At 54.0% G+C, this 24,459-nt stretch overlaps 7 protein-coding genes across 7 annotated transcripts; 4 read left to right on the top strand and 3 right to left on the bottom strand.

The window, feature by feature from the left end:
* Window positions 1-218: 218 nt before the first annotated feature.
* J4E85_009578 (uncharacterized protein) lies at window positions 219-1,932 on the bottom strand (the record flags this gene model as incomplete). The annotated part of the gene is made up of 2 exons (XM_051473798.1): window positions 219-1,155; window positions 1,208-1,932. 2 exons carry the CDS (start codon window positions 1,930-1,932, stop codon window positions 219-221), a joined length of 1,662 nt encoding a protein of 553 aa, XP_051322583.1.
* A 1,068-nt stretch (window positions 1,933-3,000) lies between these two features.
* J4E85_009579 (uncharacterized protein) lies at window positions 3,001-8,484 on the bottom strand (the record flags this gene model as incomplete). Its single annotated transcript, XM_051473799.1, has 2 exons — window positions 3,001-4,054; window positions 4,217-8,484. The coding sequence occupies 2 exons, from the start codon at window positions 8,482-8,484 to the stop codon at window positions 3,001-3,003; spliced, it is 5,322 nt and encodes a 1,773-aa protein (XP_051322584.1).
* An 840-nt stretch (window positions 8,485-9,324) lies between these two features.
* Window positions 9,325-13,288, top strand: J4E85_009580 (uncharacterized protein; the record flags this gene model as incomplete). Its single annotated transcript, XM_051473800.1, has 2 exons — window positions 9,325-11,230; window positions 11,277-13,288. The coding sequence occupies 2 exons, from the start codon at window positions 9,325-9,327 to the stop codon at window positions 13,286-13,288; spliced, it is 3,918 nt and encodes a 1,305-aa protein (XP_051322585.1).
* A 236-nt stretch (window positions 13,289-13,524) lies between these two features.
* Window positions 13,525-14,416, bottom strand: J4E85_009581 (uncharacterized protein; the record flags this gene model as incomplete). Its single annotated transcript, XM_051473801.1, has 2 exons — window positions 13,525-14,106; window positions 14,177-14,416. 2 exons carry the CDS (start codon window positions 14,414-14,416, stop codon window positions 13,525-13,527), a joined length of 822 nt encoding a protein of 273 aa, XP_051322586.1.
* Window positions 14,417-17,838: 3,422 nt separating this feature from the next.
* On the top strand, window positions 17,839-19,706 carry J4E85_009582 (uncharacterized protein; the record flags this gene model as incomplete). Its single annotated transcript, XM_051473802.1, has 3 exons — window positions 17,839-18,100; window positions 18,153-18,262; window positions 18,315-19,706. 3 exons carry the CDS (start codon window positions 17,839-17,841, stop codon window positions 19,704-19,706), a joined length of 1,764 nt encoding a protein of 587 aa, XP_051322587.1.
* Window positions 19,707-20,245: 539 nt separating this feature from the next.
* Window positions 20,246-21,375, top strand: J4E85_009583 (uncharacterized protein; the record flags this gene model as incomplete). The annotated part of the gene is made up of 2 exons (XM_051473803.1): window positions 20,246-21,311; window positions 21,350-21,375. The coding sequence occupies 2 exons, from the start codon at window positions 20,246-20,248 to the stop codon at window positions 21,373-21,375; spliced, it is 1,092 nt and encodes a 363-aa protein (XP_051322588.1).
* A 1,475-nt stretch (window positions 21,376-22,850) lies between these two features.
* Window positions 22,851-23,493, top strand: J4E85_009584 (uncharacterized protein; the record flags this gene model as incomplete). Its single annotated transcript, XM_051473804.1, has 3 exons — window positions 22,851-23,084; window positions 23,144-23,374; window positions 23,428-23,493. 3 exons carry the CDS (start codon window positions 22,851-22,853, stop codon window positions 23,491-23,493), a joined length of 531 nt encoding a protein of 176 aa, XP_051322589.1.
* Between the last annotated feature and the right edge of the window lie 966 nt (window positions 23,494-24,459).

The raw sequence follows: 24,459 nt of genomic DNA on the forward strand, positions 1-24,459 counted from the left end.
GTGGATCGCGTAACCGCGTACCCCCGCTAGCCGTGGCTTAGCGTCCTGTGGCGTCACCCTTCACCTTAGAGCGGAAATCATCCGTTCTTCTAGTCACGACATCGAGGGATTTACTCGACACAGCAGCTCAGATTGCAAGTTTTCGTGTGAGCTCTAGATTATAGAAAGTATAATACCAAACAGTCTCAAAGTACATAAACCTCTATCACATCTCCCACTCAATACACCTTATCGTGTTCTACACCCTTATCCATATCGCCCTTGCCCTCAATATCCTGCCGACTATCCTGCACCGCCAATCCCGCAACAACAGTCTCCTCCCCAGGCTCAGCATCCGTCGGCACAGGCGGGCCCGAAAACTCCTTCCTACCACTGATGAAGTACCACGCCACACTAATCGCCGCGAAACCCGCAAAGACCACACTCGCATAGTTCATGGTAGCAGGCTCAACGGGCAGACTAACCGGCATACAGAATAGCACAACAGCAAGGCAGATCCACGCAATCATAGCGATGTTGATGGCGTAGCCGAAGCGGCCGAGCGAGAAGGACGAGTGTTTGACTGCTCTGCGGCCGCGCAGCACAGAGATGAGGATGGGCATGCCGTACGAGGTGGAGAGGCAAATTGTAGCAACGCCGGTGAAGGAGTTGAACGCGGCGGAGGAGCCGAAGTAGATGAGGCCGAGGAGGCAGTCGACGACTGTAGAGAGGACGAGCGCCATGAGCGGGATGTCAAAGCGCTTGTCTACCTTGGCCCAGAGTCGCGAACCGGGGATAGCGCCGTCGCGAGCAAACGCATAGGTGCAGCGTGATGCAGCAGTTAGCGCGCCTGTGCCAGCGAAGAAGAGGATGCCGAGGATGAGGAAGAGGAGGCCGAAGCCGCCGCCTGCACTACCGGTGACGGTCTTGAACAGCAGGCCAATGGGTTGGCCATTGGCGACGTCGAGGAGGAGTTGTACGTCGGGAAGGACGAAGAGAATGGGGATCAGGTAGATGACTCCTGTGACACCGGCTGCTGCGACGGAGAGAACAATGGCTTTGGGGACTTCGCGGGACGGGTTCGAGACTTCTTCGCACATGGCGGCGACCATGCCGTAGCCTGTCAGCGTGTATGCAGCTTGCAGGAGACCGACGAAGAAAGCCCATCCTGATGGCCTAGCAGAAGAGTTAGCCCAACTGTCTCATATTCCATATCAAGACAACATACCATCCACTCTGACTAGCATCATAATGCGCAAACACAAACTCCGCATCCCTCTTCGTATCCGCCATCGTCAACAGCACAACCATGATAACCACCACACTCGTCGCCGTCCAATAAATACAAATCTTATTGATCAGATCGAGATGCTTCGCCCCGAAGATATTAATCGCCATGCAAATCAGCATGACCGCCCAAAACGCGAGAACAGTCTGCCACTCATTCGGCACGAAGTCCTCGTTCCACAGCGTAATAGCCGATAAGATGAGTTGGCCACCGGAGAAATTGATCGAAAGCGTAACCGTCCAGTTTCCAACCAAGGTCAACCAGCCCGTTACCCACGACGCGATGGGCGCCCATTCGCGCGTGGAGAGCATGGCGGACCAGTAGTACACGCCGCCGGCTGTGGGGTAAACAGCGCAGATCTCAGCGAGGGACGCAGCGATGGCGAGCGAGATGAGGGAGACGAGGATCCAGCCGTAGAGCACAGTCACCGATTGCCCGTCCGTAAGCGTAATGTAGAGTGTTGTTGAGAGGCCGAATGGAACGGCCATGATGGCAAACGACATGCCGAGGACGCTCAGCATGCTCAGATTCCGTGGGAGTTCAGATTGGTAGCCCATTTTCGCCAGGGCAGCGTCGGCGCCCGGGTCGTTGATCGAAGCCCGTCTTCGTGTGGCATCTTGTCCTCCTCCTGCTCCGCCTTCGGTCACGGAAACGCTCTTCGCCATGATTGTCTCGCTTTGTCCAGGTATACCACGATCAATCCAGAAAACCAACTCTTACTGCGCGTCGAATCCTTGCGCTGCGATGGGAAATGCGACGACCTAGAAACACCGTATCGTGATGTCGCAACCTCGGAACGGTCCAGTATAAGAACAAAAACAACACCGCGATAACAGCGCGGCAGCAGGGCTATAGCATCAGTCAACAGGATAAGGAACACGAAAACCCAAGATAAAAAAGATGACCACGCGAGCGCCGCCGAATTCCCCGCAGCTGGCTCAAGCCCACCAAAGGGCTAGACTGACTAATACTAATCCTAGCGGTCTTGGGAGCTGGGAGAGCTGCGAATGCGACGCTGCAATCGTTCGCTCCACAGCACGAGTCGGAGTCGGGGAGATAGGCGTCGACAGGGCTGGCTAGCTGTGCTGATATGGCACCGAGAAACTACCCACCCAACAACATGCATATACCACACATCAAGTAAGCGACAACGATAAGAACAAGACACTCGAGTCCACTGCACGATAGCCATTGCGCGCAGCGCGTGTAACCATCGCCAGACCCTGGCGATACCGACCACGCGAAAGCGCATGTCACCGATCAACTAGCCGGACAATGCGTCATCTCCGTAATCGGGTGTGTTTGCCGTTCTTGTGGGGTCGACCACCGCCAGCCCAATCGGCCCCCAGTGGGCCACATGGTCAACGCCCAGCCAGCAACAGCTCCGAGCAAAAGGCCGTTCTTCGTATCTTTTGTGGAGGGAGGAAAGTGGACAGGCTGGGGCCGCCCCCCGGGGTGGGACACACGACACGTTTATCACGATTGCGATACTGAAGTGATGGTGCGCATGATAGGATAGAGTACAATGATAATATAATAGTACAATTGTGTTTCGAAACCCGAGACATGGGCTCGGGATGCGAGACTAATGCATTTACTCCTTCTAATGCAGGAACACCTGTATGCCGCGCCCGAATCCTTCATGACAACCATGCTGTTCATCCCTGACATGTGCGTCCTGATAACGGTCATCTATCTCCGTTTCCATATCTTGATCGTTTCCCGTAATGTTTTTACTTGGCCATGACATCGACGTAGCGTCCACCCTTCTTCTTCTTACCCGCGGGGCCCTTTCTCGCCTGCGGAGCGCCGAGCAAATCGTCAATACTACTAGCATTGCTCATACCAGTGCCCGGCCGTGATGGCGGTCCGGATGCAGCACCGAAGCTGGGTCTAGCCAGCGTAGGTGGCTTGGGTCCAGCGAAACCCTCTTCGTCGGATTCTGGGATGCCGGGTGTAGAAGCGCGGGAGCCTGCGACACCCATTGGCGGCGGCAGCGACGACGAGCGGGGGTTGGAAGTAGGTGGACGCAGTGCACCTGCGCCGGGAGGACCCATAGGCGGTGTGGGTGCGGCGCTACCTGAGGCACTTCGAGCTCCGCCGCCGGGAGGTCCAGCACGTGGAGGTGGTGGTGTTGCAGCGGGCTTACCCGTGTCTGCCGCGCCGCCCTTCTTGTTTACCCACTTGCCAAGATCTGTGTCATAGTAGAAACTGCTCTCTTCTCCCAGCTTGGCCTTGATGGGACCGGGACCGGCGTTGGGATCTTTCTTAAACCACCCAGACAGCCATCCTCCCTTCTTTGCTGCTGCAGCTTCCTTGTCGCGTTGAGCGTCTGCTTCGGCGGCTTTGCGGAATGCCTCATCTGCCTTTTTGTCTGCGTCTGATTTGGAGCTGCTGCCTCCACTAATCTTCAAGGCCGAGGCGCGGGCAGCAAGGTCGTCATCGTCGTCAAGATCCATAAAAGACTTCTTCTTTGATATCTGCTTGTCATCTTCCTTGTCATCCTCATCCGGATTGTATGGCTGGTACGCTGGAGGCTCAAAGGTGGATGACGAAGGTCCGTATCGATCGTAGGTGAGCTCGTTTGCTGTCGGCTCATCTGAGTTCGCTTGAGGCTGATAGCCACCAAATGCAGGGGCCAGAGAAGGCTCTCCGACAGGTGGTGTGGGCATATAAGGACTACCGAAGGATGGCTGAGCTGGGCTGTACTCCGGACGAAGGGGTGAGTACGACTGTGCCTTGGCTGCCGTGCGTGCACTCGGTGGGCTCAGTTGATTTTGAGTTGGGCTGTACACGTTTGACGTAGGTGTCATAGGCGTATAGGTGTCAGATGCTGCGCGCACGCCGAAGCTGTCGTTCGATTCCATCGATGGTCGACCTTGAGGCTCATAACGAGATCGTTGCTGCTCTGAAGACGACCTTGGTGCGTACGCGTTCGATGGTGCATACCTTGAGTTGCCGGGAACAGGTGGTTGCGTTGGAGCGCCATAGCCAGACATTGCGCCGTAGAGATCAGTGCTCGATTGTGAGGGCGTGAGGGATGGGCTATTACCAGCGATCTTAGCGAAAGGTCCGTCTGGCCCACCAGACTTGTTGGCTGTGTTGTCCTCGTCGTCTCCTGCAATGAAGCTGTTGAACTTTGATAGAAGCGAGCTTCCAACCTTGTCCATGCTAGGCTTCGAGATCCACGATGACGATCCATCCTTCGGAGACTGCGACAGTCGCTTGCTCAGATCGTCAAGACTGGCGATGAAAGCAGCGTTGTAGTATAGCGAGGTCTGAGTTGTAGCCTTCATTGCCGCTGCAATGGCATCGCAATATGCCTGTGCGTCTGTCCGGTACCCATTCTCGGCGAGTTGATATGCATGTGCAAGTTTGTAGTTTTGCAAATGAGGAATGACATACGAGCCGCTGGGAGATGACAGCGATAGCGCGAATTCGTATACCTCGGTCAGCAATATTGGCTCCATCTCGACACCCATCTCCAGAGGGTTGAGACGATGGTCAGCGCTGATCAGAACAAGATCAGCCTGCGGGTCATCGACTCCGCTGACTTTCAGAACCGAACGCGCGATGATCAAGCACACATGTGCAGCTTCAATGCGACCGTATTGAGCCAGAAGCCTTCCAAGTGAGAGTAGCGCTGATGCGTCACCTTCGCTACGGTTATTCAGAATCAGCGCAACTGTCTCCCGCCACTTGTCTAGACCCTGGAGTGCGTTCTGGGTTGCGCCAACACCATCAGCGCTCACCATCTGGAATCCGGCACGAGCCGAAGCAGGTACCAGTTCGTCAATACAGTCCTCGTGGTTACCAGCAAAGACTTCGTACAATACAGCCAGCGCCTGGTTGTTGCGTCCAGCCTTCTTGACTTCTTTTCGAACGAATTCTTGGACAACCTGCTTCCATATGTCCTTGCTGAGAGTAGAAGACAGCAGCATCGCATGGCCCCATAAGCGCTGGTCAACAGCATGCCAGACAGCCTTCTCGCGATCACCCTTGACAAGCATGCCCTGCAGATCTTCAACAGCGCGGGGATCGATGGGCTCTGCCTGGAGGTTGGAGGTGTTGGATCTTGAGCGTCCGACAATGTCCGCTGCCGTCGAATATGAACCGGCTTCGTCAGATGTCTCGTCACCTGGAGGTAGTAGCAGCTTCTTGACAGCGGCTTCTGCAGGAGTACCCTCCAATTTGCCATCATTATCGACCAATGCTTGCATGAGTTTCCAAAGGAGGATGCGATCATCCACGCGCTTCAACTCGTCTTCGTTCATAGTGTGTTCGAGTCCTGGCTCTTTAGACTGGTTCTCAAGTGCTTCGATTTTACGGCCAAGCCATGCTGACACATCCTTCTTCTTGCCCTTGGCCTTGAGGGGACCAGGGAACTTGGCAACGTCTTCTGGCAGAGGGAGAACCTCCTTGACACTCTGGATGCGAATCTCACCAGGGCTACTCTTTATCATCGGCGCTGATCCGCCACCTCCGTAGCGAGGAATCTGCTTAGGGAAGCTCGTGACAACATTGCCTCCTAGGCCCCATGTGAACACAGGATGACCCTTCCATCTTTCGAGTGGGTCTGCCGAGCGCTCGTCTTCGGGGACAATGAAGTCGTAGTTGACTGACGCCTGTCGACGATGGGGGATGACGTTGACCGAGCTTGAAGTAGTAGGCCGGCCGCCGTAGACTGAAGACGAAGGCATCATACTGTATGCAGGCTGCTTCATAGTCGCTGTTGGAGATTGTGAATGAGAGCGTTGTGGGACGGCCGGCTGGGCCGGCTGGTATCTTGGTGCATAGCCATCGGTCTTCCGTGGTGAGCCGACTGCTGATGAAGGTGTACTTCTTAGAGGTGGCGTCTCTGATCGTCCAGTAGGCGGCCTCGAACTCAGAATTGGCTCCTGCTCTTCAATCTCGCTAACCTCACCCAGTGGGCTTCTGAATGGTGGACGGGGCATTCCATCAGCCGATTGCGTGACCTGATGGTTTGGAGGATATTGAGCATTGTTCTCGGGGGCTTGCTCCTGCTGATGGGGCATGCTATGAAAGGCTAGCGGGCTGGAAGTACGGGGCGCGAAAGGCTGTGAAGGAGTCCGGGTCAAGTTGTTATGCGGCTCGGACTGATAACGAGCATGAGGCTGTCCTGGCGGAGGCGCGGGCGAGTATCGCGGGTTCGCCGCTGGTGCACTTGGGGGCGCAGGAGAGTACCGTGAATTGGCAGCTGGTCCTGACGGAGGCGGAGCGGGAGAGTATCTGCTCGTGGAAGGAGGCGCTTGCACTGGCTGAGGAACGGGAAGGCTGTTTGTTCGCGCAGGTACCGATGGCTGGGTAGGGAACATGGCCAATTGTTCTGGTTGTCTGAAGGGAGGAGGAGTAGCGACTTTGGCGGCATCTGGGATGAACTCATTCCGTAAGGACGAGGTTGAAGCGGTGCGCTCCTTTGGAGGAAGTTGCGGGGGAGGATGGCTGACTGGAGGTTGAACAGGCATATTCGGTTGCGGGGTGTAGCGTCCAGATGGGCGAGGCTTGGAAGTAACAGGCAGTTCGGCGAAGAAGTCACTCGATGGTGATTTTGCTGTGACCGCGGGTTTTGGAGGTGCGGCCGGTGGTGGCATGCCGGTCATCTGAGACCGCATGGAGTGGCCTGATGAGGGTGGAGACAGACTAGCAACTGACATGCTCGACGACAATGGCGGCCGCGGAGGCCCCGCGTTCGAAGACATACTGCTAGTTCGCGGGGGTGGTGGGGTTGGCTGTATAGCAGACACTGTTGTTCGAGGAGCTGGTCGCTTTCGGGTAGTTACGATATCTTCCGGCAGATCATATGGCGAAGCATAACCTCCTTTGGACTTGTCTACGAAGCTTTGCGCTGAACTCGCCATTGGTGGTCGAGGTGGTTGCTGCTGCTGTTGCTGCTGGAAAGCCATATTCCGTCCAAAGCCATCATAAGCTGGTGCCACCGCGGGCTGCGACTGAGGGGCATACGGGTTCGCCGCTGGGGCAGGCGTAGGTGCGACTGCAGGAGTTTGGGGAGCATATCGGCTTGCGGTTCCTGAAGGAGCGGCTTGCGTTGGTTGCTGTGCGGGTGCTGGCGCTTCATCTTCGAGGAAGCCTTCGTCGTCGCTCAACTCAATGACGGGTGCTTCTTCTTGGTCAGGCAAGAAGTCGTCGTCCAGGTCAAGATCCAGATCCCACTCGTTCTTCTCGGGAGCTTTTGTTTCGGCCTGTACCACATGCGCGCCAGGACTTTGGTCTACCGCCTGCGCAGGTTCGATCTGCTGGCTCGCGCCCAAACCAAAGAAATCTTCCTGCTCTTCCGAATTGCCCCAGTCGATGTCGGCTCCGGTGTTTCCGCCTACTGTGGTATTTCCGATAGTGTCGTCTCCGACGGTCGTCCCAACAGCCTCCGCCACGGGTGTCTCCAGAGGAGGTTCTTGTGGTTTCCCACCAAGATCGAAGGGGTCGTCGCCGGACGCGCCCCATTCATCAGCCTCCGTGTCTGCTACCAAAGGCACTTTGACACTATCCGTCATAGCATCCTCCAGAGCTGTGGTCTCTCCTTGGTGCTCGTAGTTCTCCTCGGGATGCTGTTCGGGTTCCGCCTCTTCTTCTGAACTTTCTTCTGAGCTTTCTTCCCGTTGTATCTGCACTGCAGGTCGCGAGTCTTCGCTCTCATCTTCAGAGTCAGAGTCTTCCTCCTCACTTGATTCGGCTTTTGCTGGTGTCGCTTGTGATTCGGTAATATTGAGTGCCTGCGTGGCACTGGCGAGATCTTCATCGTCGGCACCGTCTGCTCCACCCTCCAGGGGCTCGAGATATTGAGGTGCTTCTGCGCTTGGTGGCGCTTGTATAGTGTCGTCGGGCGCAGTAGACTCATCGGTCTCTGCTACTTCGGGCGCGGGCTTGGCTGCCGGTACCGGTGCGAGGGGTGCAGCTACTGCAGGCCTTGAAGGAGTCTCTTCGTCCTCGCTCTCCTCTTCCGATTCTTCATCGTCGTCCTCCTCCTCATCCGCTTCCTCACTGTCATCCTCTTCCTCGTCGTCTTCCTCTGACGACTCTGGTTTGGTTTGTGCGAACTGATTCGTGGGTTTCGCGCTAGGTGGTGCACTCGCTTCCTTCTCGTTGCGCAGTGCGGGATTCCATGATGCGTTCGAGGCTGTGGAGGGGGTGGGAGGCGCGCCACCGTAGGCGTAGGAAAAGTTGGGGCCGTCTTCGTCCATTATGGGATAATTAGGTAATTCAAAGGGTATCTACAAGTACTGCACAGGCAGTCAGCACTGGAATTGGGGGTCCGTGGCCAGAAGGTTGGGCCTCGGTCGGGGTGGTGAAGCGAGGTCTGACATGCCACGGTAGACGCCTCGTGGGACAAAATATGCAAACCGAGGAGAATTATGCAGGAGAGAGGAGTTTGTGTAAACGCAAGTGCATATGACTGAGCGTGAAAGGAAGGCGCAACGGTGACTTGAACGCGACCCGCAAGAGGCGTAATCGCCATCCCTTTCTACGTCAGAGACGGAGAACATGGCTACGTACCTCTAGAGAAGCAGAAGAGCATGGGCTCTGCGTGTCGCACAACTGCGAAAGTCGCGATCTTCGTCCAGGAAGGCAGCGAGAATCAAATATCGGAGGCGATCCCCGGGCGCATCGTAGGTAATCTGGCAGGAAGGGTGGGAAAGCGATCTGGCCAGCTGTTCCCGCGCCCAAGGTTGGACATTGAAACGGCCCGCCGCGGCAACCCTGTCCTCTAGCCACAGCCCTGCGCCTGCGCCACACAGCTATGAGTGACGCGACGTCGAGACACATATTGATGGACTCTACTATTCACATACCGCCCTTCCCTCTGCGACACCTACTATTCTCGGGGACTACGTCATACACCATTGACACGGCCCAAACAGCGCTCGGCCGCCGAAACAAAACATCGAGTCGCCCAGACAGCCCATTCAGACACCCCCGAAACGCCGCGGACCCCCGAAGGCAACCCTCGCAGCCATAACCACACCCAGCCCGTCGCACATGAGGCGGAACTAGCCAGCATTCGCTTCGCCCGCCCATGAGCCATGGCCGCTCCCCACCAGTACCACCAGCCGAATGCGCCCGACGAGGACTCGGACCTGGAACTCGACCTAGAGGAGCTGGACCCTCTGGCCTCCCGCTCCCAGTCCGCCGCTACACCACCACGGCGCCAGTCCAAGGAGCAACGACGGCCATACCATGAGCTGGGCGCGAGGATACCGCTGAGGAATCTCAGAGTCGGCAGGCTGCGCGCGAGCAAGAAGAAGGAAGAGCCGGAAGAGGACGACCTAAGAGGGCTGCTGGACGACGATGAAGGGTCCAAGAGAGACTCTGCTGGCAGTTATGGCCAGTCGGGCGATGACGACTCGCCGCTCTTGCCTGAACAGCACACACCACGGAGAAGACGGCAGCCACCCCCGAGCGCTCTTTCCCGCCTGGGCTCCAACATGCGCCTGCCCAGCTTCCTCTCACGCCAGAACAACGCCCCCATACAGTTAGGCGACGACGCTGGAGAGTCGGATGCCGACGAGGAGCACGATCCCACCACCCAGCGCACCATCTCCGTCGGCCAGCTTCAGACCTCGAGATTCCCCGCGAACGCCGTGTCGAATGCCAAATACACCCCGTGGAGTTTCCTCCCACGCACCCTCTACAATGAGTTCTCCTTCTTCATCAACATGTACTTTCTGCTCGTCGCCCTATCGCAGGTCATACCCGTCCTCCGAATCGGCTACCTGTCGACATACATCGCACCGCTGGCTTTCGTCTTGACGATAACGCTGAGTAAAGAGGCTATGGATGATATTGCTCGACGGCGGAGAGACGCAGAAGCAAACTCGGAGGGTTACACCGTTCTGAAGTTTGAGGAGAACAGCCTCGGGAACGGCGTCGCGCCCGGAAAGAACTCGCAGAGGAAGAAGCGCCTGAGGAAGCAGCCCAAGGACGAGGGTCGGTTGGCAGACATTGATGACGAGGAGCAGCGACTTTCGGGCAAGGGCCTGGCGACATGCACCTACTGGGAAGTTGTGAAACCCTCTCGGAGCCTCAGAGTTGGAGACGTCGTGAAACTCGGCAAGGACCAGCGAGTGCCTGCCGACATGGTGCTCCTCAAGAGCTACTCCAGCGAAAATGCAGCGCCTATTGAAGATGACACCAAGGCGCAAAGTTCATCGGCTGCGCTTATTGATGGCATGGACACCGGCGACACGGCCAAGGTTGACAGTGCCACAGCTTCTGGAACCTCGGGAGAAGCCTTCATCCGAACAGATCAGTTGGACGGTGAAACCGACTGGAAGCTGCGCCTGACCTCGCCACTTACACAGAATCTGGATATTGGCGAGTACACCCGGCTCCGCGTCGTGGCCGGCAAACCGGACAAGAAGGTCAATGAGTTCTACGGAACCGTTGAACTGCCACCCAAGACACAGCGACATTATGACCCTCATGATAACGAAGAAACGACATCCCCCACAGAAGTGCAGTCAGCACCCTTGAACATCGACAACACCATCTGGGCGAATACTGTCGTTGCATCAAGCTGCAGTCTACTGGCTGTGGTCGTGTACACCGGCCCACAAACTCGTCAAGCGCTTTCTACATCGCCTTCAAGATCCAAGACTGGTCTGCTTGAATTAGAGATAAACTCTCTGACCAAGTGGCTATGTATCTTCACCCTCTCGCTCTCTTTCATCCTAGTGGCACTCGCGCGATTCCAGGTCATCGAAGGCCGCCAATGGTGGGCGTCAATGCTGAGATTCCTCATTCTGTTCTCCACTATTGTCCCAGTAGGTCTGCGTGTCAATCTCGATATGGGCAAGTCGGTCTATGCATGGTTCATACAGCATGATGAAAGCATCAAAGGCACTATCGTTCGGACTAGCACAATCCCAGAAGACCTGGGTCGCATTGAGTACTTGTTGAGCGACAAGACAGGTACTCTGACACAGAATGGTATGTTCAACCATGAAGTAATCTCGACACTACTAACAGTACGTAGAGATGGTCATGAAGAAGATTCACGTCGGCACAGTCTCCTACGCAAACGAGGCCATGGACGAGGTGTCATCATACGTTCACCAGTGCTTCGCACCACCCGCCGGTGAAGCCCCATCACTTGTCACGCCTTCTTCTGCATACATCGCACCTCTCACCTCAGCCACTCGTACGCGCCGAGAGATTGGATCCCGGGTCCGCGATGTTGTGCTAGCCCTAGCCCTCTGCCATAATGTAACGCCGACAACTGAAGAAGAGAACGGGGAGACAGTGACTACATACCAAGCCTCATCTCCCGATGAGATTGCCATCGTCAGATGGACCGAGGCTGTTGGCTTGAAGCTCTTGTCTCGCGACCGCGAATCTATGACTCTCCTATCATGCGACAGCGGGAACACTGTTGTCAAAGTGCGCATTTTGAATGTCTTTCCATTCACATCAGAAGGCAAGCGCATGGGTATTGTCGTGAAGTTCTATCAGGGCCCAGTATCATCACCCTCTGATGATAGTGGCGAGATATGGTTCTATCAGAAGGGTGCCGACACTGTCATGACCTCCATTGTTGCCGCCAACGACTGGCTCGACGAAGAGACAGCCAACATGGCCCGGGAAGGTCTCCGAACACTGGTCGTCGGCCGCAAGAAGCTCTCCGCGCAGATCTACCAAGACTTCTCCACCAAGCATGCCCAGGCCTCGCTTGCCCTCAACAACCGTGATGCCGCCGTCGCCAACGTCGTAAAGGAGTATCTAGAGAACGACCTGGAACTTCTCGGTGTCACCGGTGTCGAAGACAAGCTACAAAAAGACGTCAAACCCTCCCTCGAACTCCTCCGCAACGCAGGTATCAAAATCTGGATGTTGACAGGCGACAAGGTAGAAACAGCCCGCTGCGTAGCCGTCTCCTCCAAACTCGTAGCCCGCGGCCAATATGTCCACACCATCGCCAAGCTAAAGCGCAAAGACCTGGCTTCTTCGTCCCTCGACTTCCTCCGGGGAAAACTAGACGCCTGCCTCCTCATCGACGGCGAATCACTCGCGCTATTCCTCCAACACTTCCGTCAAGAATTCATCACCGTCGCCGTGCAACTCCCCACCGTAGTAGCCTGCCGATGCTCGCCCACCCAAAAAGCCGACGTCGCACGCCTCATCCGCGAGTTCACGAAGAAGCGCGTATGCTGCATCGGCGACGGCGGCAACGACGTCTCCATGATCCAAGCCGCAGACGTAGGCGTCGGCATCGTAGGAAAAGAGGGCCGCCAAGCCTCTCTCGCAGCCGACTTCTCCATCGAACAGTTCTGCTACCTCGTCAAACTGCTGGTCTGGCACGGCCGCAACAGCTACAAGCGCTCCGCGAAACTAAGTCAATTCGTCATCCACCGCGGTCTCATCATCAGTATCTGCCAAACCGTCTTCTCAATCGCCAGCAGCTTTGAGCCCAACGCTCTATACAAAGACTTTTTGCTCGTCGGCTACAGCACGATTTACACCATGATGCCTGTGTTCTCTCTCGTGCTAGACCGCGATGTCGACGAGAGCGTGGCGAACCTCTACCCGGAACTGTACGCTGAACTCAAAACAGGACGTAGTCTGAGCTATAAATCTTTCTTCATCTGGGTCGCGGTTTCTGTCTACCAGGGCTCCATTATACAGGGTCTCTCTCAACTCCTCATCGGCGTGGGAACATCCACAACACCGCCTGCGGCACCTGACCCCACTTTCCTCAAGATGGTCAGTGTCAGTTTCTCCGTGCTTATCGTTAATGAGCTTGTTATGGTGGCTATGGAGGTTACGACGTGGCATTGGATTATGATTGCTAGTATTGTGGGTACGGCGGCGATTTACTTTGGTTCTGTGCCGTTTTTGACGGAGTACTTTGATCTCGAGTACGTGGGCAGTGTGGCGTTTTGGTGGAAGTTTGCGGTTATTGCGGCGATTAGTCTTGTGCCGCCTTATGCGGTTAAGTTGTTGAGGAGGACGCTCAAGCCGCCGAGTTATCGGAAGGTGCAGGGTGTGTAGGGGTATGCATAGCAGGAGTTTGGGTCTGGGGATGAGCAGAATTTATTCTTATCCTTCGTTGCCTGGTTCTCGATTTGTGACATACACTGGGTTCCTTGGTGGTGGTGCTTATGCTTCGTTGATCAGACTGTCTTGCTCAATGGGTAAGGTGAAACCTTTGTTCCTTTTGAGTTCCGCCATATAGTTCCGCAGCCCGATGCGCTTCGCATACAAGACATGCCCACCTTCTCCACTCCTTAGCCAATCTTTTGCAGAGTGCGCCCTCCTTTCTTCGCCCTCGGAACCCACAAGTCCTTCCTCAGTCCCCACTCGACCCTGCGAATACCGTCACTCTCAATATCCATGACGCCAGAATCTGAGACCCAAGCCATAGTGTCCCGTTCATGAACGGAGTCGCCGGTAGTAGAACGGCAGGGGGGAAAGCACGACACACGTGGTGCTTCTGAGTCCAAGAGCCTCCATGCTTCCGATATATGCTGCCTAATTGGGGACATGACGTCATACATGCCATAGCGGACGTAGAGATGAAGACGTTCGAGTGAGGAGAAGTTCTCGAGACGCTCGCCTTGGTAACGTACCCCGGTTGTAGTAAGCATGAGGTGCGCGATTTTCTTGATGACGTCGTTCGGTAGTAGAGTCATCAAGACTTGTACTTTGGTAGCTTCAGGACTCGTGTAGTAAACTTTGAGTATAGCCACAGGCGCTTGCTGGGAGATGGCTCGATCTGAGATGAGAACTACATCGTGTGAAAAGTTGATGTAGATCTTGAAGCTGGTGGTATGGCCTGGCTCCTGTCTGCCGTCGAATCGTGCCTTCACCTATACATTGACGAGGATGTCAGCGCGTCAACGTCCCAAACAAGTTACTGATACTGGACACAACACGTACAGTAGTCCACCCTCCGCCGCCGGCTTTAGCAGCTTCACATCGTGCTTCGCGGCTGACCTCGAAAAGAGTAGGGTAACGGCGAGACACAGCGACGCCCACCTGGGGGCCAGCTTTGTAGTTGTGTAGCTCGATAATGCGATGGCGTCCCTTCAAGTCGGTGTAGTCGTCCTCGAGTGCGACGTGCCAGATACGAAAGCGCAGTTCGGCGGGCAGGTTGGAGAAGAGGTGAAATGTAGTCATCATGGCTGCGTTCAGCCTTGCGCTCGGAATTGATCGTGGAGCACTTGAAGGGTTGGAAGTAAGGAAGGCGGGGAACTCTAGGTAGATACAAACGGAAAGCCTGGGCTTGGCACTCACAGTTGCCTGTTACATTGAGCTATGACGTAAGCACGTGGCAGAGATGTCGTTCAGGGGATCAGACAGACGCGCATAGACGGGTCGTCCCGGCTATCTTCAGTGTGATGTTTTACAACGGGGCATTGGTAAGTGAGAAGAAAAGCGAATGAGTTCCGGACGTCTGAGTTAGAGCTATTACTATTATTGGATTGGAAAAACTGCTGGCAGATCGCGAGAAGTAGAGAACGTCGACTTGCCGACCTTCCGGGCTTACCGAATACAGCATTCACCTAGACACTACCTAGTATGTACTCGCCTGTACATTAAAACAACAGCTTGCGATTTCATTTGTGGGTTAGCTCTCAACCGCGAGGGTGCGTCTTGCTGGGTGACCGTAGCATCATTGATGTAAAAGACGTGATCGGGACCACGTGCGCTCGCTAACCAATGTCCGGAATTAAGATGTCGTCCACAGTGAGACAGCACACTGCTCAGTCGATACTTGAGCGACGGTGGATTGCCGCCAACGGCTTGGTATTGAGCGAGATCCAAATATTCGTTGAGGACTACAGGATTGAAGTTCTTGGCTCCTTGGTGGACAATACTGAGCTTGATGCGGAGGTACTCGGGCGACCCTTCGATGTGTATAGATTCAGTGAACGGCTGTGACATGTTACAGGTACCGCAAGGGAGATTGCCCAAAGGCGATGGCGTGAAGTGTCGATTCATGGCATCTGTGACGCTATCTCTCGTACCCGGAGGGAGAATGGCGACGTTATTGAACCCGATACCGTCAACGTTGGTACCTGCAGGCAACGTCCGGGCAGCACCGCATGCACAAGTTCGGTTCATATCAAGCTGAAGAATGAAGAGTGCTTCATAGCGAGTTCTCCATTCGGTATTAACTGCGAGACTACCTCGTTTGTTAGCACAAGCCGGTCTAGTATCTTTCGGGCACCTTACGTGTGATCAACAGATTCAAGGCATGCCGTCAGTAATCTCGTTTGCATCTCCTCTGGATCTTGTTGCGCGTTCCCTGCACCCGCTCCAGGTGTAAACATACGCAATACGTCGTCTACATCGTGTACCGCATCTAGCAGTGTATGGTTAAAGGGCAGTGGCATGGGATAGCCAGCAGCATTGAGATTTTGATTACCCCAATAAAATTGCGCTAGAGCCTTGACTGCGCAAGCGGGGCAGTCTTCTAGATCTTCTGATTGTTCTTCGTCTTTCTTTTTCTTCGAGGTATCGCTTTTACCCAGCGTCAAGCCCTGTGCTAGTTGCGCTTGAATAGCGTCAACAGGACGACAAGGGAAAACAGTCGTGTTACCTTGTGTGCTATTGTGTGAGATGATCCACTGAAGAAACTTTGGCAGATGCAATAGCGCTTGCAAACCGCTCAGGCGAAAACAGGTGTTACCATTTCGCCCCAAGCCTCTGCTTCTCCTGTTTTGCCGCGTGATAAGCCATTCGTTCCGAATTCGTCTAGCTACAGTATTCTTGACTACTTGTCTTGGATGTGGTGCCGCTGGTGCCGCTGGTATCACTGCTGCCGGTATCGGGATACCGCGCAGATTGTAGCCAGTGTGGCGAGCTCCAGCCCTCGTGCGGTGTGCATAAGCCATGAAGCGTAAGAGAAACTTTGAGATGCGGGCGATCCTTCGATTTGGTCACTGTCGGTGATGATGTGATTTTGGAAAACAAGACACGCGACATACTAAGGATCGTCCATGTTATACAGCTTGGTCCACAAAGGGGACAATCGTCGGAACGAATGGCTTTGTCGAACTACCTCCATATCTCCGACAACAAAGACATTGTCTGGCAGAGCAGAACGCTGAGCGTGACCCAGCCAGATTTCGAAGGCCACTTTACAGGTTTGTTGATGCGACGTGGTTATTCTCAGTAGTCACTGCTGAAGTCGCTTTTCTGAAGCGCTGTAACAATGATGCCGTAGATCCCGAGCGCCGACTACCTAGGTAGAGAGCAGACGGAGAAGCAAGACGACACGCTTTGAAGCTACTTCACGTCTAGTCGTATGCATTTCGACTATGAGGAGTGCCATGGTCGAGAGGAGTGCGCGTGTGACATTGGCACACCATCAGCGATTCCGATGACCACTTCACGAACAAGAGAATCTTCCTTCCTGCCCGCGGTTATCGTGATCTTCCACATGCATATCAAGCATGCTTTGCTTCCATTGGGTTGATGTCGGCTCATACTCCAAGCAGCACCTCGGCATGTAAACTTTCGGTGAGTGCATTTTGCAAGGCTCTTGATGCGAGGTCGATATCTGCGCCATCGTCCAAATCCTGCACCCCGGAAACGTCTTCGCGTCATGTCGGCTGTGGTCGTGTTCGGCTCCAGACTCTGAAAAATCTCCTTTCAACACGTGGATTCGTGGAAATCCCCAAACCCGCGGATTCTCTTCTAGCTCGTCAACTAGAAGTCGGAGGGCGTCCGCCATCTGTACATGCCCTAATGGAAGCGTCTAGCGCTCTTCGGAGGCTTGCCGTCTTAGTCGTGGTCGTGAAAGCGGCCTCGCGTTCATTGGGTCGCTGTCGGTAACAATGCGCGTCAGCAAACAGAGGACGCGCTGACGCATATGCAGAACGGTCAGAAGACCTCAGAACGCTGTCCGGCCCGCACCTTAATTGACTTGGGCGGTACTAAAGTACCGGAATGCGGGGACGGCGGATCGTGATGGTGACGCTAAGCCGCAATCCCGAGGCACATCAGCTCGCTTACGCCGCCACCCTCATTTCGACCCTGCGACTTCCTTCATTTCCCCTGAGCCTTCCCACCCTCTAGTCTGCCCTAGAGCCAATACGCCAAACAAGTGCAGCGGCCAATACTACTGCGTCCATGGCAAAGTCGGAGGTCTAGTATTCCGCAGCTTCCTGATCGGGGCCCTTGACCGTTTTCTGTACCCCACCGATGTGTTTCAAACGTCCACGAGGCACACTGGACGCCTCTAACTCGGTCCGAGAGATCGCCACGAGTACTATGATCGCCCAAGTATACTTCGTTCAGTGGGTTCATGACGGTCCGGAGCATCACCATCGTTCTCTGTGCGGCTTCTAACCATACTTCGGCTTCTTAGTATCTTCGACTACCGCAGAGAGGCGCAGAAGTCTACCACGAGGCCGTGTAAGCCTTACTCGGGATTAAGGCAACTTTGTGGGGTAGCCTGAGGGACATTGGGTGGCCTTGTGATACCCACGCGTGGCACGTCTATAAATCCAGCGGCCGACCTCATCCAAAACGAAAGCATCACAGCCTCGCAACTTCAAGCATCCGCTCAGAAAAGCATCGAGCTGATCAAGATGTTGTTCTCCAACCTCATCACCACTGCTCTCTTGGGCTTCACTTCCCTCGTTTCAGCGGCCGACACGAGCGCCTGGAAGTCTCGCAGCATCTACTTCGTTCTCACTGACCGTGTTGCTCGCAGCAGCAGCGACACTGGAGGCGCATCATGCAGCAACCTTGGCAACTACTGTGGCGGAACTTTCAAGGGACTTGAGTCCAAGATCGACTACATCAAGGGCCTAGGATTCGATGCCATCTGGATCACTCCGGTCGTTTCAAGTACGGTTCGCTCGTCAACATTGGACTTTATGTGTATTAACAACAATCGTAGACAAGGCTGCTGGATACCATGGCTACTGGGCTGAGGACCTGTATGCCATCAACTCAAACTACGGTACTGCTGCCGATCTGAAGAGCCTAGTTAGCACCGCTCATGCAAAGGTACGACTAAGTCAGGCAACATTAAATTTATACATCCGCTAATCCGGCACAGGGCGTCTATGTCATGGTCGATGTCGTTGCCAACCACATGGGACCAGGTGCGATCACGAACAACCGCCCTTCGCCACTAAACCAAGCTTCTTCATACCATTCCGCCTGCGACATCAACTACAGCAACCAAGGTAGCGTCGAGCAGTGCCAGATTGCTGGTCTCCCTGACCTCAACACTCAATCGTCCGAGATCCGCAGCGTCATGAACACTTGGGTTTCTTGGCTCGTCAAGGAGTACAGCTTCGATGGCGTTCGCATCGATACCGTCAAGCACGTCGAGAAAGACTTCTGGCCCGGATTCTCTTCTGCGACGGGAGTTTACAGCATCGGCGAAGTGTTCGATGGCAGCCCAACTTACCTTGCCGAGTACGCCAAGCTCATGCCTGGTCTTCTGAACTACGCGGTCTACTACCCCATGAACAACTTCTACCAACAGAAGGGCTCATCCCAGGCGCTCGTAGACATGATGAACACCGTCAGCAACACCTTCCCCGACCCATCTGCTCTCGGTACCTTCTTGGACAACCACGACAACAAGCGCTGGCTCAACGTGAAGAACGATCAGACCCTGCTCAAGAACGCCCTGGCTTACGTCATCCTTGCACGAGGTATTCCCATCCTCTACTACGGTACCGAACAAGGATACGCTGGCGGTGACGACCCAGCCAACCGAGAGGACCTATGGCGAAGCGGCTTCAACACCAACGCGAACCTCTACCAGGCCATCAAGAAGTTGACTGCCGCGAGGAAGTCTGCAGGAGGTCTTGCCGCTGATGACCATGTTCACTTGTATGTAGCGGACAACGCCTACGCCTGGAGCCGTGCAGGCGGTAACCTTATCGTTCTTACTACGAATGCCGGAAGCACTTCCAACCAGCAGCATTGCTTCAACACCCAAAAGGCCAACGGAAAATGGACAAACGTCTACGGAAACGGAGCCGCGGTGACCGCCGACGGCAGCGGTAGGATCTGTGTAACCGTCAGCAATGGTGAGCCCATCGTCCTTACTGCTGGCTCCGCTACGCCCACCACTGGTACCACCCTTACCACAAAGACTGCCACTGCTACATCGACCGCATGCCCGACAGCTGTCTCGGTCTCCTTCACACACCGCATCACCACCGTTCCTGGTGACACAATCAAAATCACCGGTAACACCGCGCAGCTCGGCAACTGGACGCCAGCTAAAGGTCTCACTCTTTCGGCAAACAGCTACACCTCTAGCAACCCCGTCTGGACCATTACAATCCCATTCGCGGCTGGTTCATCAATTCAGTACAAGTTCGTGAAGATCAGCAGTGGCGGAACAGTCACTTGGGAGAGTGACCCGAACAGAAGCTACACCGTACCCAAATGCCAAGCGAGCGCTAGTCTGAGCAGCTCGTGGCAGTAAGTTAAGTATACATAGTAGCTCTTTCTTTCGGAGGAGAATGGAAAGGGCTAGTAAACAAGAGCCGTGGTAGTACACGGATTGCTTTCTATCATCAGCATCGTTTCATCTCCCACTTTCTACAGAGTGACTATTTTGCCCGATACATGACGTCATTCAACAACTGCTCTGGTAATGATAGGGAGGTTTTCGCGCTCAGTGGACATACCTAGGAAGCATCTTCTTACCTTCTCTTCATCAGAAGCATGTCGCTTACATGTACTGCTACTACCTCCACTGAATTCGCGATGGGCGATGCAGAACACTCTGGTATTGGAAGAGCGACAGTCGTTCATCTATGGCAAGTTTTTCACTTGCGTCTCTTGCCGCCTGGCTAACCAGATTCCTCTAGTATATACTTGTGCTTCCCTCCACCGCAACATCACCCTCGCGCTCTACATCACCCACTCGTCACGCTCTTCCAAGCCCCTTTCAACTGTCGGCAACACTACCTAGGTAGCTAGCCAAGTCCCACTACCATCAATACAACCGAGTACTCAAGCATGGGCTGTGGATCCGAACACTACACGCGCTGGAATCGCGTCAGCTTCAAGCATCTCCTCCTACAGCATAGGCTAAATAGCATTGTCTCAAGATGGCCCAGCCGGCTACAGCAACATAGGAACCGCCTACATCGCATTAAGGTTTCGGTCGCAAAGCGGAAGGCCCAACGCGCACATGACCTCAAGGTACTGATAATGCGGCGCAGAGTCCGTGCGTGGAAAGTCGCTGTCAGTCAACTCTGGAAGCAGTCTCGCGTTCTAAGACGCCAACACACTGCGGACCGAGACTCTGTCACACCGGAAGACTGGGATCAGCTATTTGAGAAATCTCCTGGCAAGTTGCGCGCCATTTATCAAAAGCCTCATCACAAAGAGAAGTGGCCGAAGGAAGTTCCCTACTTGAACATGATAGCGCTGGCAAACTACAAGGCGAAGCGGTACCGGCAAGCGCATAGGCCACAAGCCGTTCCGAACTTAAACCTTACGGCGGTAAGGGACCTGCAAGAGAAGCTTTGGCCACGAGTGGGGTGGCCGAAAGAAGACCCGTATTCCAACAACGAGGCACGCGTGGAGTACTGCGAGAAACATTGGCCGCGAGTCAACTTGCCCAGGAGCGTGCAATATCTTGACCTCGCAGCGCGTCTTCCCTACGGGGAGGGTCTTCCATCCGCGAAATGGGTTGAGGGCGTGCCGCATGTAGCCTACGTCGCGCTCGCTGCCCATATCGGGAAACCAAAAGCAGAAGCCGAGAAGGTAAGGCGAACATCAGGCTCTGGTGCACCGCCATCGCGAGAAACAAGCTGTCACGCTTCACAATCAACAATGTCTCGAAAAGAACGAATGCATACATTGCCCAGGCCCCAATTCGATGATCGCTTCCATGTTGAACTCTTTAAGAAGCGCCAGCAAGATGCAAAGTACCAAGCCGAAGTCGCCATGAACGACGTTGCCATCAAAACGCTGAAGCAGTTCATCACGCAGCTTGATCAAGTCAAATTTCTTGTTGAGCAGAGCCGGAAGAATCCTCGTAGCGTTACGGTTAAACAGTGGCAAGATGCCGCAGAAGGTACAGATATCCTTGACACTAATCTTGAAGCTGCGCAGCGAATGGAATTCTCGAGGAGACTTGAGGTAGGTGAGATTCCTGTGGGTACAGGAGGACAGGGGCTTGTAAAGGGGTTCGAGAAGATGCGGAGAGAGTGGTCTGGGAGGTAACGTGTGGATGGTTACTGTCGGTCTCTCAGAGGCATCCACGTGTGAGCTGTCAGACCAATGGTTGGCATTGGTTGCTCGATTATAGCACAGGGTCTCGGGTACTACGTCATCGTCTTGTATCAAGTTGACAGCGACCAGGTCGCCGGTGAAACTTAATACGATTTGCCGGCTTGGTTCTACGTAGCTTAATTTATCTGAAGAAAAAACATGCGGAGATATCTGGTCAGGCTGACTTCTTCAACACGTGAATTCGCGATAGCATCACCAAATAAACGCGCTAACATGGCTAGGAAATAGGCCAAGAGAAGATCATGGTCGTTTCAGGATAAACGGCGTGTTTCTTGTGATTGTGATAATCATACGGATCGTGCTAAGAACGATAACAACTATGCTAACAAACATCCAAACGATTTCGAGCGCTTAGTCGGCTTGAAGCCGGTACGAAGGCTGGCATACCTCTGCAGTAGCATGATGCTTCAGTATAACGATCTTCGAAGATGGAATGCGGCTCAATTTTCGGGGCTGATCCTAACCAGGAATAGTTAGTCACGGGCATTCGGCATCCTCCGTAAGCTTATGCCAAGAACAGTGCGCAATCCACGGCTTGCTTGAGTAAGTTAACCGCGTAACCTGTCCTCTGGGGTACGACGTCCCAGCTCCCACGGATCGCGATCGGGAATCTAAGCGGTCCCAAGCGGTCACTGCGGCGCGGGAAACGGCTGCGAATTAATCTATATCCAGTGAACAGGCACCGTGGTACGCCTGAACGATGAGAACCTGTTGATGAGTACCTGTGAATAATATAGGCAAGGAACGCATTCTGAAACTGGTTCCCGACAAGGACTCGCATCACGTACGATCCATCCAAGATTGAGCATGTCTGCCTGCCAACGGCAACCTCCTTAGCCAAGCTACCTAGGTAGCCAACTAATCAGCCTCATGCGTCTTCACGCTTAGAACCGGGCAAGCCTCATGAGTGCCGCCGAACAAGCGGAGACGAGTATTGAGGCTCTGATGATGTCGTGTTCAGGAATCGCACCGAATGGCTCGTTTTCGCGCCATATCTGCAAGGCACACGGACGATCCCTCTCCTTGGCCATATTCCATCGCATGTATCCTCACGCTTGGAGCCAAGGAGTACATGAAAACAATTGACCGGGCGGTCTCAGAAACATGAGGCTTTAGCAAGATAGCAACGAGGATGGCCCGAATAAGATATCTGTATATGCCCCTTGGGTGGTGATCAGCGCAAGACTTTGGATATATAAGAGGTTGAGAAGTACTCCTCAATATCCTCATCACGATCATCAAGTCTTCAATCATCACTACAACAGCCTCTTACAATCCACCCGATTTCACTCGCTGAATCACCAATCAACCTTCTTTCAAAATGAAGTTCCAACTCGCTACCGCTCTCCTTGCTGGCACTGCCGCCGCCGTCCCTACCTGGCCTCACCCTCACCCTCACAAGACCAACTGGACTGCCCCCGCTGTTCCTGAGCTCGACAAGCGCGTTGTCGACCCCGTCTCCATCGCCATCATCGGAGGTGTTGTCTCTGGTATTGTCGGTGTTTCCGGCACTGCTGCCCTCAACATCGCTAAGGATGCCATTGACTGGAACGCTGTAAGCCACAACCCCTATAAATCATATCCAGTTCTCAGACTAACTTTCTCACTACTCAGGCCCGTGAGGCTTTCACCCAGGCCACTGTCGCCGAGATGATCAAGCGCGCCGGCCCCGGCGAGGCTGCCGTCTGCTACAACAAGGGCTACGAGGTCACCAAGCCCAACCAGATGCGCGAGCTCTCTTCTGTCCGCTTCAAGTCTGGTGTCCTCAACACCGACTACGACTGCTTCCTCATGTCCGGCCCCGACAACTCCTTCTACAGCCGCGGTGACGGTGGCTACATCAACGTAAGTCGCAGCCATGACATATTTCCTCATATCAGTATGCTAATACCAACTAGCTTGCCATCCAATCCCCCTCCAACTGCAAGTTCGACAGCGCCACCTCCGACCTTTACTGCGCATAGACGATTCTTTTGAATCATGAAGTCATCTTTACAAATGACCCCGGGATGGATGGATATGGATCATAAGAGTGCTACGTAGTTACCTTCTTACCTTTCTCATACTGTACACATCAATTTGCGAACGTCGCCTGTACATAGTTCGAATTCACTTTTTTACTTTGATAACTTGTGCCTCGATGAATGAGAGCTATCACTCGAGGAAGCAGTGCTAACGATAGATTCATTGCGACTAGAGAAGAAGATGGAATCGAAATCGTTGCGAAATAGCAGTGTCGTTGCGAAAATAGACAAATCCGCCAATTGAGAGTCCAAAGTAGACATTGGGTTCTGTTGACCGCGAAGATCTACTGTGTACGAAGTACTAGACGTAAGCTAAGGAGTAGTCGATGTCAGATGTAGACAAGTAAGCATAAGTAAAGATGCCACTCCGCTTAGAGATGTCTACACATTTCGCAGTCACTGATAAAGAGTATTCAACATGCTCGAAGTACAACACTAGAGGGTTTTATTAGGTTTAGGATTTTAACTCACTGCGTCACAAAAGCTATTGGAGGAGGAACTTGACTGTCTGGTGTGCAGTACTAAAATCTTCCAGCTACGAGAATGTACCTTATGCAAGTTTGAGATAGATCGCGAGGACGATGCGTGAAGTAAAAACTGTGCATCTACTATAGCGTGATGGGCAGAAGGGTGCAGTTTCGAACCACGACGAAGAAGGTAACATTCGAGATCGTTCTAGCTGTATGGAAAATAGAATTATAAACTGTTGAGATCGATAAAGCAAAGTCGAAAGCGAGAAAGTAATGATGCGACAAAATCAATGCATCGACGCACACTTGGGAGAACAGATGTAATAGATGGCGTTCAGGGTAAGTCGATGCAGATGTATCGTGCTTTTATTCTCTTTAACACTGTCACGACCCGCTTGCTGCCTCTTTCGATGATCATACTCGAGATATTACTACT

This window comes from Alternaria conjuncta (genome assembly GCF_024043145.1).
Source record: "Alternaria conjuncta strain BMP 0040 chromosome Unknown scaffold_17, whole genome shotgun sequence".
Taxonomy (NCBI): domain Eukaryota; kingdom Fungi; phylum Ascomycota; class Dothideomycetes; order Pleosporales; family Pleosporaceae; genus Alternaria; species Alternaria conjuncta.